This window comes from Saccostrea echinata, unplaced genomic scaffold, assembly GCF_033153115.1.
Source record: "Saccostrea echinata isolate AGI-Se365-2 ecotype Australia unplaced genomic scaffold, CSIRO_AGI_Sech_v1 ptg000023l, whole genome shotgun sequence".
NCBI classification, from domain to species: domain Eukaryota; kingdom Metazoa; phylum Mollusca; class Bivalvia; order Ostreida; family Ostreidae; genus Saccostrea; species Saccostrea echinata.
The window spans coordinates 4,957,438-4,972,500 of record NW_026889772.1 but is presented as its reverse complement, the minus strand read 5'-3'; the positions used below and the strand labels follow the sequence as shown (position 1 = coordinate 4,972,500).

Below are 15,063 nucleotides of genomic sequence, written 5' to 3'. Positions count from 1 at the left end.
TGTATAAAGGCTAATGCCATTGCTTGTTTTCAAATCAGGAAGAGCTCAGTTTGTAAATAAAAATGCAGCTTTCATGAATTCTTTTTAATTTTACTATTGCAACAGTAGTAACACCATCATATGTTTAAAAAATCAGAAAAAAACAGCAAGAACAATGCAGTGTATGGCAAGTTATAGTAATACTGATGTCTGGTGAATAATTTCATGTTTAAACCAATCATCATCTCAATATCAACCAATCACACATCATAACACACTCAAAATTATCCAATCAAACAGCAGGACATACTAGATATTATATTAAAACAAACGGAGATGAGATACTATGTACATACTTTTGATTTCTAGCTCAGCTGCTAATAGCAAGATCGATAGCTGTGCTATACATAAAAAAAAAAAATCAGCAGGCTAATCTATAAATACTGAAGGGCTATTGGCATCAGCGGACCCAGTTTGGCACTAGGGAATCAAGCTATCTTGATTAAACATTCAAGAGCTTTTGTTTCTGGTGAAATATTGAGTATTTTTTATGGAAACTTTATTGGTGAATAAAAATATGAGTATTTCCTAAACTGTAACATGGTTAAAAAAAAAAGAACTTTGCACATTTTAATTTTCAACACATACACGTATGGTATTTATATTTTAATGCATAACTTAATAAAATAAAATGGTGGTTCAATAGGTAATTAGATAATAAAACATTTTCAATAGTGGGACTAGATAACTACTAATCAAATCAGTAATGAAAAAAATATTGCTATTCATCAAAATTTTAAAAAAATGACTAGGATCAAGGACTTTCTACACGGAGTAAATAAATCATATCTGCTTAGCGCAGTGCACGATATATTACTGGCACGAGGAAGACACAGGAGGAATTAATACTGTAATGGCAAGATGTCGGCATGCTGAGGGTAAAAGAGCGAAGCCCGACACACACATACAGGTGCTTAACACCCTCTACCTGAGATACAGGCAGACAAACATACAATCTTATATCAACACTATCATAAAGTCACACACTCAGCATCACTTTCGCCTTATTCAACAGACCTGTTAATTTACGAAATAAAAACAATCATTTTCTCTTAGTTCAATAAAGAAACTCTCAATTTATGACGGTTTGAAAAACCAAGAGAAAATGACAACATACTGACACAGTTTCCCATTTATCATCAGAGTACACATACAAACACTACAAGGACAAAACTGAATGGGAGCTTTAACTAGAGACAAGGTGCTACATTACGACGACTAGTACTGTACATTCTATTGCTTCTATCCCGCCTTTCAATAACCACATGTTAACATATCTTCTAAAGAAAAACAAGAATCTAAAAAAAATATTTTGATCAATTTCAATACTTAAAAAATGAAAATCAGTCCCAAAAACAAAGTATACACAATTAAAGGTTAAAAACACAGAAAAAGAAACTAAACAAATAACAACTAGTTTGATTGTCTGTAATCGGTGGAAATCAGAGTACACTAAACAAAGTTAGGGTCTTTGGCAGCGGAGAATTCACGACATCTAGATCTATTGACCTAAATTACTGGAATTTGGCACAAAATGCAGGATGAAAACTTTGGCACATGATAAAAATTAAGACTGCAATTTTAAACTTCCTGTGTTTTATTTCTGTTTTTTCTTTGGATTTCTATGTATTATGTGAACTGTTTGATTAAAGGAATTTCTCTATATCTTATGAAAACTGTTTGATTAAAGGAATTTCTCTATGTATAATGTGAACTGTTTGAATAGAGGGAATTTCCTGCTTTTCAGGCTGCTGAATTCAATCATTAAACTAAGAATATACCAAGAATAACTTACAGATCTAATTCAAGTTTACAGTTGTAATAAAAGTCTGAAACTTAACATAAAATTAAATAACATGCTTCCATACACATTCTCTCTCACTTTTGTACAATTTATGATGATGATTGGTTTATCATGATATGAATACTTTATGGTAAAACATAAATGGCTTCAAAACTGGAAGAGCATTAAATACTGATAGTGGATTGTACTGGAAGATCCCATCTTAAATAACAAACCTCTAAATAACAATGACTTCTACTATATACTATAAATAGTATCTGTTAACTGAACTATACAAAAAAATTAATCTGTAAGGATTGCAATGAATCATCTGATAGTCAATGTACAACAAAGATTTCATACTTTGTCCAAATTTCATACACTTTGTGTACCACTGCTATAAATAAAGTGGAGGAAAACTAATGAATTGGGAAATTAAAAAATATCAATGGAAAAAAAAGTTCATTTTTTTACCAGGTAAACTGTTAAATTGACTAGCCATTTAGTGACTGTGTTGGATGTCAAGGAAGCACTATAGTCATTGAAACATTCTGTATTCTAGCACAGCCTTGTGCATCGACAGAGACTCAGAGAAAATATATTATATTATTCTACTAGCTTAATACAATACAAAAAAAATAAATAATAAATACAGTTCTTCAATTCCCTTCAAAAAATACTTAATAAGATTAAAAAAAAAAAAACCTCTTTGAACTTGAGGAATATTATAGAGATGAATAATACATGTAACATCTTTAATAACATCTATATTTCTGAAGATATAGATCATTCAAATTCTACCACATGAATTCTGGGACTAGGTACTATCACAACACATGGGGGACTAGCTAACACAACAACAGCAGTAACAACATGAGTATTTGTATCAGGTAATCTGATTGGTGGACTAAACATTGTCACCATGGAAACACATTTTAAATTCTCCTTACATGCTTTTTCAGATATATACAGATTACTCAAACATTTGGTCCCCTCTATCTCTTCAGAGAAATAAAAATCTGGTACGAAAAATAAAACTCATTATAAAACATGATCACATACAAATATACAAACACCATTCAAATGATGTGTCATGGAGGAGATAGATTGCAAGAACAATATATACACCATAGTGGTGTAAAATGGGCAAGCAAAATATTCAGTACATAAACCTCAAAATGAAATGTTTTCACATGACCTACATTTAGCTTAGAAGATGAGAGCTTAGAAATTATAACATAAGATGATTGATGAATGATGACAAAATTTTATGAAACTGAGAATTCCAGTAATATGCTGTATTGAAATGATGTATGATTGATAGAAATAGGAATGTTGTGCAGTTCCACTTCACTGGAATGCCAAGAGCCAAATAAAAGAACAAGGCGGAATGGAAACTTAACATCAAATTCAACCAAGCTAGAAAACATCAGAGTTAATACCTCAGCAATGTGGAAATATTCTGTCACAATCTTAAACACTTAACAACATGTCAAAATTACTTGCAATGCAGCAGCACAGTCTTACAATTAAAAAAAAAACTCTTCTGATCTTTGATCACAGAATGGACTGCAATTAAAGGGAAGTAACTCCCAGTAAACTTATGAAAGAAATAGGAAGCCAAGGCTTCAGTTTCACAATGGAAGGATATCTTCATCAAGTTATGAACTACTATATTTATAGTGGTCAGAGTTCTTGAAGAAGGTGAGCTTTAAGAAGAGCAGTAGCCATTCTCTTGTAGTGGTTTGCAGTATTTGTAGCGGTGCTTCATGTGCTAGCTATAGGACCCCAAATGACTTAGCTTTAAGAAGAGGAATAGCCATCCTCTCGTAGCGGTTTGCAGTACTTGTAGCGGTGGTTCATGTGCTGGCTATAGGAACCTGAATGACTGAACCTCTTGCCACACTTCTTACACTCGAACGGTTTCTCGCCAGAATGGAGGCGGCGGTGCTCTGTTAGGTGATGCTTGTGTTTGAAAGCCTTGCCACAGATTTCACAGGTGAAAGGGCGAGCACCTAAAATGAAGAAAATATTTAAAATATCAGGTCTAGCTCATCAATAATCCAGTCTGTTTATATCCTTCTTCAACAAATAATTTTGTTTTAACGAAGTTTGGCACCTGAATTTTAACACATGAAATAACAAAGGAGCATACTCTTCAGAGTCAAAACCCAGACTTAAATGCTCTATAGTATTTACATACTCATAACTTTGATATTGTATGGCATGATATTTACATTGGTGCAATTTTCTTTTCTTTTTTATTTGTTTTCAGGGATTTTTTGGCTTATCATTTTTTTTTTCAAATAAGATTCATCTGAATTACTTTTAAGATAAGGAATACTAGTAATATATATTTCTTAATTTTGTGCAAGTAGTGTGCCTAAGTTTAGGAAATCTCCTCACCTGAGTGCTCGTATTTGTGTCTAGCCAGGGAACTCTGCTTGGAGAAGACTTTAGCACACTGGTCACAGGCATACATTCCTTCCTCGGCGTCAATCTTATGACCTTTCCAGCTCCGACGTTTCTTTCTTAGGGGATGATCTTCATCCAGTAGGGAATCATCCAGGTCCATCTGGGCTTCCTCAGACTCCATCTGTCAACAATTATCATCATCATCAGCATCATCATAATCATCAGCATCATCATAATCATCAGCATCATCAACATGTACATTTTTTAATCAAAATAAGCCCTTGTTTGAACACTTAACATTGAAAATCAGTCTATTTGCTATAATTTTGATTTACTGTAATTTTCACCTTTTATTTGAATGATACTTTTATTATAAGTCAGAATGAAAACAGGATAATATAACATGCAATGTGAATACATTAAGCTAATATCTGGTAATTTATATTAGTATGTGTCATTAGGTATTAATTATCATTTTTTAAAGTTAATAAACATATAATTAATACTGAAGACCACCATATCTGATCAATTTCCCCTAATATTAAAATTCAGTTATAAACTTTTTATATGATGATCTTCATAAAACAGATGTGACATGCATTTTTGGGGATTTTTATTTATTATAGGGAATTTAATACCAAAGTCATGAAAAAAGGGACCAGGGTGTCACAAATGTTTAAGCAACATCTAAATGCAACACAATTTTCCATTCTCCCCTTCCCTACCAATTCCCAAACCAGTGAATTAGTGCGATGTAGATGTTGCTTGACTGAAGAAGTGCAGCACTGAGATTCCACATGAAAAGCAAATGAATAAAAAACAGGATCTTTCATGAATACAAAAAGTGCAAACTGAGCACTGAATAAGTTAATATCAGGGAAACAGTGGAAAATACATGCAGAGTTCAGGAGGAAAGAAAACAAATGCGCAATCTCATTTCCTCACGTCTTCAGTGTTAACTTTAACTACAGGGGAAAAAGGTTAAAAACGTGTGATACAGACATAGCTGTGTACCTGCCGCCAGCTCTTCTTACGCAGGCGTTTGGACTTGAGTGAACTCTCCATCAGTGCAGCTCTCTGGGACAGGCTGACCTCCGCAAGGGTGGCGAGGTTCAAGGTGGCGTCTGCCATGGCCCGGCGGTACTGCTCACTGTCACTACAGCTGTCACTGGAACAGTTGGAATCCTCGTCCTGACTCTCATCAATCACCAGACGACCAGACTTGTCTCCATTCTGCTCAAAGTAAAATTTAGAGTCCATTGGAGTAGCACTGTTTCTGTTGATATCAGTGAAGCCTGGTTTTGGAATTGGTTCAGCAGATTTGGAACGATGCTCAAAGTGATGATTCATGGCAGCTTCTTGATTTGCCAGCATGTGTGCCTGTAGGAAAGGCTGGAACATTGAAGTTGGTGGATGTGGAAGGTAACTTCCAAAGAAGTGTCGAGGTATCATGCCCTCCTGCTGCAGATACTTGTAGATAGCACTACTCTGAAGCCTGCCTTCTTTCTTAGAGGTCTCTGATGGACTGTCCGGCTTCCCACTGAAGTTTGAGGATGAGAATTTGTGAGGAACACTGGATGAGCTATTGGAGGAGCTTGGACTGCTTGCATGAGCTGGAGTAGGTGTTCTGCTGTGGACACTGAGATCTAACGGCTGCTCTCCTGACTTGCTAGTAGAGGGTAGGTCTAGCTTTTTACCATGTGCTCGTGTTGTGTTGGGAACAACAGGGATATAGCTGGACTGAGTAGATGTTGGATTCTTCCACATAGAGCCATCATGGTGCTTAAAGCGGGCCATGGAGGGAACATATGGCACATTCTTCCCTTGTCGTCTGTCTCTCGCTCGCATGTTTTGGAACCAAACTTGCACAACCCTCTTTTCTTTTCCAATTTCCTTCCCGATGCGGATTAGTTCAAACTTCCTTGGTCTTGGATTCTCTTTGTAGTAGGCCTTTAGCACTGCCAGCTGTTCTTCAGTTATGTGAGTCCTCATCCTGAATTTCTTGGAGTCACAGTCATCTTCATGGTCAGTGTCTGGAGCACTAAAGCTGCCGTTGGGTGTTTCCTGGTGACTGCTGTCTGAGACGGAGCTACATGGAGAATTTCTGGAACTATCACTTAAGGATGCTCTTTGTAGGAGTTCCTTATTGGCCTTGCATAGGTACCTTTCATGTTGGTGCTGATCAACTGCACTGTTAAAGACTTCACTGCAGAAGTGACAGGGAATCTTCTCTTTCTCAGTGTCGACTTTCTCTTCCATCTTCACATCTGATGTGACATCCGATTCTGGGATTTCCTTTTTCTCTGCGCCCTCAGGAGACTTATCTTCCTCCATTGGTTCTTCTTTGGGTTCACGTTTGGAATCGGTGGAAGATTCTTCTTTGGAATCTGGTTCTTTTTTGACTGTTGTGGTGTCCTTGCATGTGAACTTGTGCATGGAAAGAAGCTGAGTGTTGGAATTGACATCTGGAGAGATCTGAGCTGTGTTGACATGGGATGGACTTGTGCTGTGACGAGACATGGCTTCTGCCTTGGCTTGGAGAGAGATGATTGGATTGATGGGTGAGCTGTGACGAATCATGGAATATGTGTATGGTACAAAGGCTGGTGGGGGAGTGAAGAATGGCATGCTTCCTTTTGGATCAAAATGTAGGTATGGTACTCTGGGAAATGGTCCTTGAGCCATATTGGTCAGCATGTGGACAGGTGGAGTAAAGGCTCCCTTGGAGATGAGCGGCTTGGAATAGGTGACTGTAGGTTCACTATGGTTGACCCTTTCAGTTGTGTGCGCTTTTGGTCCTGCTACCCAGCATTTCTTGGAAGTCATATGACTACTGTAGGATCCGGAATGGCTGAATCGCTTGTGGCAGTTTGGGCACTCAAATGGCTTCTCTCCACTATGTATACGAATGTGTTCCTTGAGGTGATGCTTGAACTTGAATGCCTTGCCACATTCTGGACACTTAAACTTGCGGAGGTCTGTACTCTCATCATGGCTGATCATGTGTCGCTGTAGCCTATAAACATTGGCAAAGGTCTTGTTGCAGACTTTACAGGACTGAGAGGTTGGAGAGTGTAGGGCTAGGTGCTTGTCCAGGTGGGACTTCTGGTTGAAGGATTCCTCACACTTGGGACACTGGAACCTGACTGGTTTTTCTGGGTGGGCTGATTTCATGTGGTCCCTGAGGACAGGGATTCTGGAAAAGGACTGACTGCAATACATACACTTCATGACAATGTCCTCCTCCAGCACAGCATCTGTAAACAAAACAAAGAATTTGTCAGAGGTTTTATATAAAAATACCTGATAATCTACATTTAATTATACTATTAAAACATTATATAGGAACAGTAGAAAAATGAAGTCCCTTAGTTGATATTTTTATAATAAATCTACAGTGATTTTTCTACACCCAATTTAGTTTCGAATATAGGCCCTTTCCCCTCTCAAAAATAACTGATTTTTTTCCCAATTTCTACTCCTTTTTTCCCAAAACAAAACCGCTGTTGTTTTTGTTATATTAAATTTTTAAACGTACGACTTATCTAAAATGAAACGCTATAAGTGTTCTCGGTCATTCAGACTCCAAAAATAATAGTAAGGAACAGCAGATTACTTCGTGCGTTTACAAGACCTAGAAAAACACATGGGTCTTGTAAAACTTGTGTGTAAATACATCATAAGAAAGTGTAAGATGCATGTGAACAGGCGAAACATAGCTTTATTTGTAAATCCTAGTACTAGCAGTTCTACAACAAGCATCCCTAATTCCACAAAAATCAAACTGTTTATACATCCGACATGCAACTAGTATTGCAGAAAAATTGCTGCAATATGATTAGCTAGGGTAATTAGAAAGCTTTAATAATTAGTTTGATTATTAAATGATTTGTCATAAATCATGTCAGATTATTCCATCTTTAATGGCTACTACGAGAAAGATTTTCTCTCATGTCTACCATATAATGGCAAAACAAAAAAAATGTGGAAATATAGGTTGGTCACAATGACAACTTTCAAAGATTAAAAAAAAAGTTAAAAATTTAGAACTGTGTCTAATTTGTTATTTTGTAGCAAATAAATTGAATAAATGATGTTACATTTACTTATAAATTTTATTTTACCTGCCAATTAAGGTTAATTTACAAGCTTTTTGATTTTTCCCAATTTGATACAAATGTCGATGATTTTTCCCAATTGTAATAGCCCAGGCCCCTTTTAAAAAATGTAGAAAAATCACTGATCTATTCAAACTCTCCCCTCCCCAAATCTGAAAAGAGATGACTGTGAAACACTTATTCCCCCCCCCCCCCCCCCCCCCGCAAATAATTGGAATTTTTCTAATTCCAAGGGGCATAACTCTGTCAAAAATTGCTCGATCGTACCCAAACAAAACTTGACCTAGATACTCTTACGATAAATCTGTATACCAAATTTCATTTCAGTATGTGCACCTCTGTGAAGAAAATGAATGGAAACTGCAAATAATTGGATTTTTTCTAAGTCCAAGGGGCATAACTGATAAATCTGTCAAAAATTGCTTGATCTTATCCAAAACAAAATTTGACTATTATTCTTATGATAAATCTGTATACCAAATTTTATTTCAATATGTGCAACCTCCGCGAAGAAAATGAACAGAAACTGTTGGTGGACCGACCAACCGATCGACAGACAGCAGCAAAGCAGTATGCCCTCCCTTCTTCAAAGGGGGCATAATAAGAATCTGTGAACAATGATGTATGTATCACAAAGATCAGAGAGGGAGAGTTTTTCCTGAATTTCTTGCTCACCATTGTCACGACTCTCCTCATCCTCTTCCTCAGTCTCTGGGACATTGGCTTCAGACTCCTGAGCCTCGAGATCACCGACAGGTTCGGGGTAGATGACTGCTGTGTCACTGCGGTTCAGGTACTCCTGGATTTTGTCCTCCTCAGCACTACTGTTGGTCACACAGGAAGGCTGTTTACATGGCAACACAACAGACGTCACCTCCTCCTGTCATGTAACAAGGTGAAAATTTTAAGGAAACTTCAACAGTTATGAAATAATTCAAACTTTATTGTAACTAATTCAGTTTTAATTCTTCATTTAATCCAACTTTTAATGTCTTTCTAACCGATTTTATTATTATCAAATAATCTATGAAATTATTCAATATTGCAGTATAATTTTGCATACTTTAACAATAACCTACCCTATTCTCTGAGTTCTCTTTGTCCAAAGACGGATTCTGTGTGGTGGATCTTGGTTCTTTGTCCTCTGACAAACTAGTCTTTATCTGAGAATCAGCTGTTGACTTTTCATCTGCAAAAAAAACCCCATAAAATAATTGTTTAACGGTTCATATTTAACATTTTAACAGTAAAAAAAATTTCAATGAAAGCTCAGATTGTTATTTGTTTAGCAAATTCCACAGTAAATGTCCCTTTTACCTTTGTTTGCCACTTTGTCATGGAGACTGTTGTCATGGTTACCAGAGTGGTCATGGTTTCTACCAATAGCTGTGGAAACTTCAACTGTTTCTTTTTGTTTGATATCACTCACTTCATCTTCAACTAGAAAGAGAATTGTAAGAGTTACTTCCCTTACATTACTACATTGCTTGTAATCTGGACTATTTAATACTGCCACATTTACTCCTAGTCATTATAAAAGGATATGGATAATGATTATTACTTGTAACAGGGACTGTGAATTACCCTGAATAGTTACTTCCTACACATCTGTTCTCTGGGTTTCAATATGACAGATCACACAATGCCACGACAACTTAATATCTCATCATTAATACCCCTGAACTGCTCAGAGGACAGATTTTAAAAAATAACAGAAATTTTTCATATACATATTCAGATATAATCATGCTACTTTTAAAATTATTACAAGTTATTTGAAAACATTATTACAGCAAATTTATGGCTTCAAACATCATTTTGAAATTCATAAAGCTACATTTTTTTTTTCAAAAATCCTGAAAACAGAAATTAAATCTATGTTCATATAATAAGTAAAGTGAAAAATTTTAGCAACATCAAGTTTATTTTTTTTTTTAAAGATTTCTCAATGAAAGAAAAAGTGAGCAAGCTCACATACCCCACGCTTCCCCAAAACTCGACAATGCAACACGTAATGAATGGCACAGTGCATTTTAAATACACAGTATAATTCAAAAAAGGGGCATTACTTGCAAAAAATCATCACATCAAAACTTCTTGCATATAAGGACATTCAAATCTTTGTATGTTACAAATTTAACTGGGCTGAAGTTTCTAGATAAATAATGGAATCAAAATTTCTTGGTAATATACAAATCTATACATTATTCTGAAATACCTACAAAGTTTCAGGAAATTCAGTGCCGGAATTATGCTGACAAACTGTTATTTAAATTCCTCAGTGATTTCAATTTGTTAATGAGTGTAAGTCCATGTCCAACACATGACAGTTTACACATTTAAATAATTGATGGAAACAAAATTATGATGTAGTCATATGAATCTGTTTATATACTGTACTTATGAAATTATTTAAGGCAAAGCACACCAATTTGAAGGAGGGGGGGGGGGGGGGGGGGGGGGGGGGGAGAGAACTATCGAAGATGGTGTGTGTGTGAGTGTGTGTTTGTGTTAAACCATTAATATTTTGATCTCAAAATCAATAGGGGTCTTTTAAGGTCATAAAATATTTCACATAGAATTTCATTATAAAAAGCTGATTCCAGTGGAGTTTCTTATTACCTAGCTGGAAAGTTTCTTCAATAAAAGGCAAAACTCTTAAGGCAAAAATAATGGAATCGGAATTTCCTGGTAATATGCACATCTACACACTGTGTACTAAATATCTGCAAAGTTTGTCCAAATTCTGTGCAGCGGTTTAAGAGGAGTTGTGCTGACAAACTGTTCATCTCTATATTCAAGATATGGCCAAAAACCTAAGTTGAAAAGTGCCGAAATTCCCAGAAAAAATAATGGAATCAGAATTTCCTGGTAATATGCACATCTACACACTGTGTACTAAATATCTGCAGAGATTGACCAAATTCTGTGCAGCGGTTTAAGAGGAGTTGCGCAGAAAACTGTTCATCTTTATATTCAAGATATGGCCAAAAATCTAAGTTGAAAAGTGCCGAAATTCCCAGAAAATATAAAGGAATCGGAATTTCCTGGTAATATGCACATCTATACATTGTGTGCTAAATATCTGCAAAGTTTGACCAAATTCTATGCAGCGGTTTAATAGGAGTTGTGCTGACAAACTGTTCACCTCTATATTCAAGATATGGCCAAAAACCTAAGTTGAAAAGTGCCGAAATTCCCAGAAAAATACGGAATCGGAATTTCCTGGTAATATGCACATCTACACACTGTGTACTAAATATCTGCAAAGTTTGACCAAATTCTGTGCAGCGGTTTAAGAGGAGTTGCGCTGACAAACTGTTCATCTCTATATTCAAGATATGGCCAAAAATCTAAGTTGAAAAGTGCTGAAATTCCCAGAAAAATAATGGAATCGGAATTTCCTGGTAATATGCACATCTACACACTGTGTACTAAATATCTGCAAAGTTTGACCAAATTCTGTGCATTGGTTTATGAGGAGTTGCGCTGACAAACTGTTCATCTCCATATTCAAGATATGGCCAAAACTCTAAGTTGAAAAGTGCCGAAATTCCGAGAAAAAATAAAGGAATCGGAATTTCCTGGTAATATGCACATCTACACATTGTGTCCTAAATATCTGCAAAGTTTGACGAAATTCTGTGCAGCGGTTTATGAGGAGTTGCGCTGACAAAAAAACAGGACTGACGGACTGACTGACTGACACACTGACTGACTGACTGACACACTGACTGACTGACGGACGGGTCAAAAACATTATACCTCACGCAACTTGTTGCGTGGGGTATAATAATATCCTACATAGTGATAAGAAAAATTGTATAGCAATACATGTATAGGGAAACAGTAAAAACAGCGAGAATTTGGGACATGAGAGAACATCTCTGATATTCTAATATTTCATGAATGTAATATTTCCATCCTTTACAGATAGTCAATATATATATATATATATATATATATATATATATATATATACACCAATCCATGCACCCAATTTTTTGTTTGTAGCAAATGTCCTTAACTGGAAAAAAAGGCATGACATTGCATTCCAGAAATAAAATACACCAGCAGACCATAACTGTATCAACAACTGAGACTTTTGCAAACGTGTACCCCCTACTAAATCATAATACAGTTTACTGTGTCGCAACATGGTAACTGTGCAATATATAATTGCTGTTACGTTTACAAAGTATGCCATACTGCTATTAGCATTATTATCAGTGCAATAAAAATCAAATTACAATTATGAGAAAAATTATCCTGTCATTTTTTGCAAAAGAACAATTGGATAATTTGTAGCAATTTCTGATATAAAGTGATTATAATTTTTTAATATTAAAACAATGACTACAGAATCTGCACCTGACTACTGAAATGGCTAATGGGAAGATGATCCCCAAGTATGGTGGTTCACTAGCGGTAAACCAGCATTTACGTCTGTTTTATTCCCCTAATATGACCCAGCGACTTAGCATTCACCTGCATTTCCACAGAAACCTGATACGCTTAACATCATTTAAAATCTCTGTTAACAATAAGCCTATGCTGTTAACTGTGGACCATTAATCTCCGATTAGATCTCTGATTATTGTATCAAACTCACCATTTCACAGGAAAACAAATAAAAAAATTGTGATAATTTCACAGCCTTATGATCATACACTTAAGCCACTTGGTAGGTTTTAAATAATTATATAGAGTTGTCTCCCCCTACTCCACATCTTTGAGGACAATAGGAAATTTTTTTTCGAAGCATACAAGTAAGTGTCGGTTAACTTTAAAATGATATTAGGCTAAATGAATCAATTTCTTTCAAATTTGGTATTGCAGAGCTATTTATCCATTGACTTATGTCTATGAACAAACTTTAAATTTCAGAAATCAATGACTAATTCTGATGTACAATGATGCCTGTATTTCTCAATTTGTGTAAGATGCCTCTTTGAATAAGCACAATTATTACATCCCCTCCCCATCTTTATAACAATACATAAGAATGCAAATTGAGGAAGAGATCATTTGACAATTGAAATAATTTCATTGGAATTAATCTAAAATATAACATAGTATCAATATTAACTTAAGGCCTGCCAAGAATAGAAATTAAAATGATATATTTTCATAGCAAAATGAAGGAATGGTCCTATGGGAATTAAAAAATTGATTTAAAATTTTAATAAAATTCAAAATGCCTCAATTGCTATTCCTTCTTCCAAGGCAATAGTACTTTTGTTACACTAAGATTAAAGAATAATTTTCAAACATATATTCCCCATATTTATTGAACAAATGGGTAGCCCTCCCCAACTGCCTTCTCTCCTGAGAGTGATCAGTTACTCTGTCTTCCCTCCCCAGGGTTTTAGTAACTTTGTCCCCCCTCCTGAGGGCTTAAGAAACTTTTTCTTCCCTCCCCAGGGCTTTAGTAACTTTGTCCCCCCTCCTAAGGGCTTAAGAAACTTTTTCTTCCCTCCCCAGGGCTTTAGTAACTTTGTCCCCCCTCCTGAGGGCTTTCATAACTCCCTGTCTCCCCTCCTGAGGGTTTCTGTTACTCCATCTTCCCTCCCTGCTTGTGATGAGACATAAGGTTTTCCTTTCCAAAACATGTGACCCACACCTTATCTCATTTCTCCATCTCTGTGTGACTCACGCCTGTTATACTGATGCTCTTTGTTTTAGGCATCTCCTCTCTTCATTCAAATCTCGCATTATTTCTTACATATATACATAGTTCTTATTTGAAAAGCAGAAGTTTAAAAAATGTATCTTCAAATCTTCTTTTTTAAAGTTTTGTTGAGTATAAAACAACAACTGTCTACACACATATAAACAGAATATTCCCTAGTACAAACAAATTACATCAATTTACAGAAAAATCAATTTCCTTGAACCCTTACAAAGTTAAGAGCATATTTTTCTAAAAGATACCCCTTTTAAGAGTTTGATGTGACATCAGACTTACCAAAGCCCATTATAATATTATAAAAATCCCTCAGCATGATTTCTTCATCAGGTATACGGTTCTCGTCTCTTCTTTATAAGACAAACACTATTTAATGCTTACGCTGCTCTGACACAGGCTCTCCTGACCCTACCCATCTGATTCTCTGGCTCGCACCAGGTGAGATAAATTAATATTGAGAGTCCACCTTCTTTTAATTCACCTTGTCTCTACCCTACTACTGAACATAATTAATACCACCTAAGCAGCAGCAGAACAGCAGCCAATCAGAGCCCACGGTAGCTAGGTTGATAAGGTTGTAAGGGGCTCCCCACAGGGAACTGCCAGGTAATATACAAAATCACCAACCAAAAATCTCAGAAATTAATGGGTCATAAATTTTCTTTATGTTTTTATTTACAAGCTAGAAACCTCTCTATGTGAAATGGTATTAATCTTTAACATAAATAAACTGACATATACCATTCCATATATTTCTAAATAATTGAGTGATTCAAAACACATGGACATTAGGGAGACATGTTATGTTTTCTTCTTATCAGAATTTTCAAATGAAGGTCCCTGCTTCAATAACAACAAACCCTGGAGTCAGGTTATCAGCCTACTATCAGCATCAAACTTTCTGCTTCCACAAAAACATAACTGAATCTTTTTGTAATAATTCTCCTCTCTTTGCTACCTTGATAAACCTGATTTACATAAACCCTGGGCATCTTCATCTACCCAGCCTTCTCTAAACA

At 35.8% G+C, this 15,063-nt stretch overlaps 1 protein-coding gene across 4 annotated transcripts in view; it reads right to left on the bottom strand.

The window, feature by feature from the left end:
* LOC133191096 (zinc finger E-box-binding homeobox 2-like) overlaps positions 1–15,063 on the bottom strand; it is a 34,741-nt gene that overhangs the window by 801 nt on the left and 18,877 nt on the right. For 2 of the 4 annotated variants that reach the window (XM_061326784.1, XM_061326787.1), the window contains exons 2-7: positions 9,673–9,795; positions 9,435–9,544; positions 9,031–9,235; positions 5,240–7,494; positions 4,229–4,418; positions 1–3,837 (exon numbers count right to left, since the gene is read on the bottom strand). The exon at positions 1–3,837 is cut by the window's left edge and continues 801 nt beyond it. In XM_061326784.1, coding sequence (XP_061182768.1) covers positions 3,626–3,837; positions 4,229–4,418; positions 5,240–7,494; positions 9,031–9,235; positions 9,435–9,544; positions 9,673–9,795 — 3,095 coding nt within the window. In that variant the 3' untranslated portion in view covers positions 1–3,625. Of the gene's footprint in view, positions 3,838–4,228; positions 4,419–5,239; positions 7,495–9,030; positions 9,236–9,434; positions 9,545–9,672; positions 9,796–14,323; positions 14,424–15,063 lie in introns of those variants that run through there. The other 2 variants (XM_061326786.1, XM_061326785.1) reach the window with 2 other exon arrangements.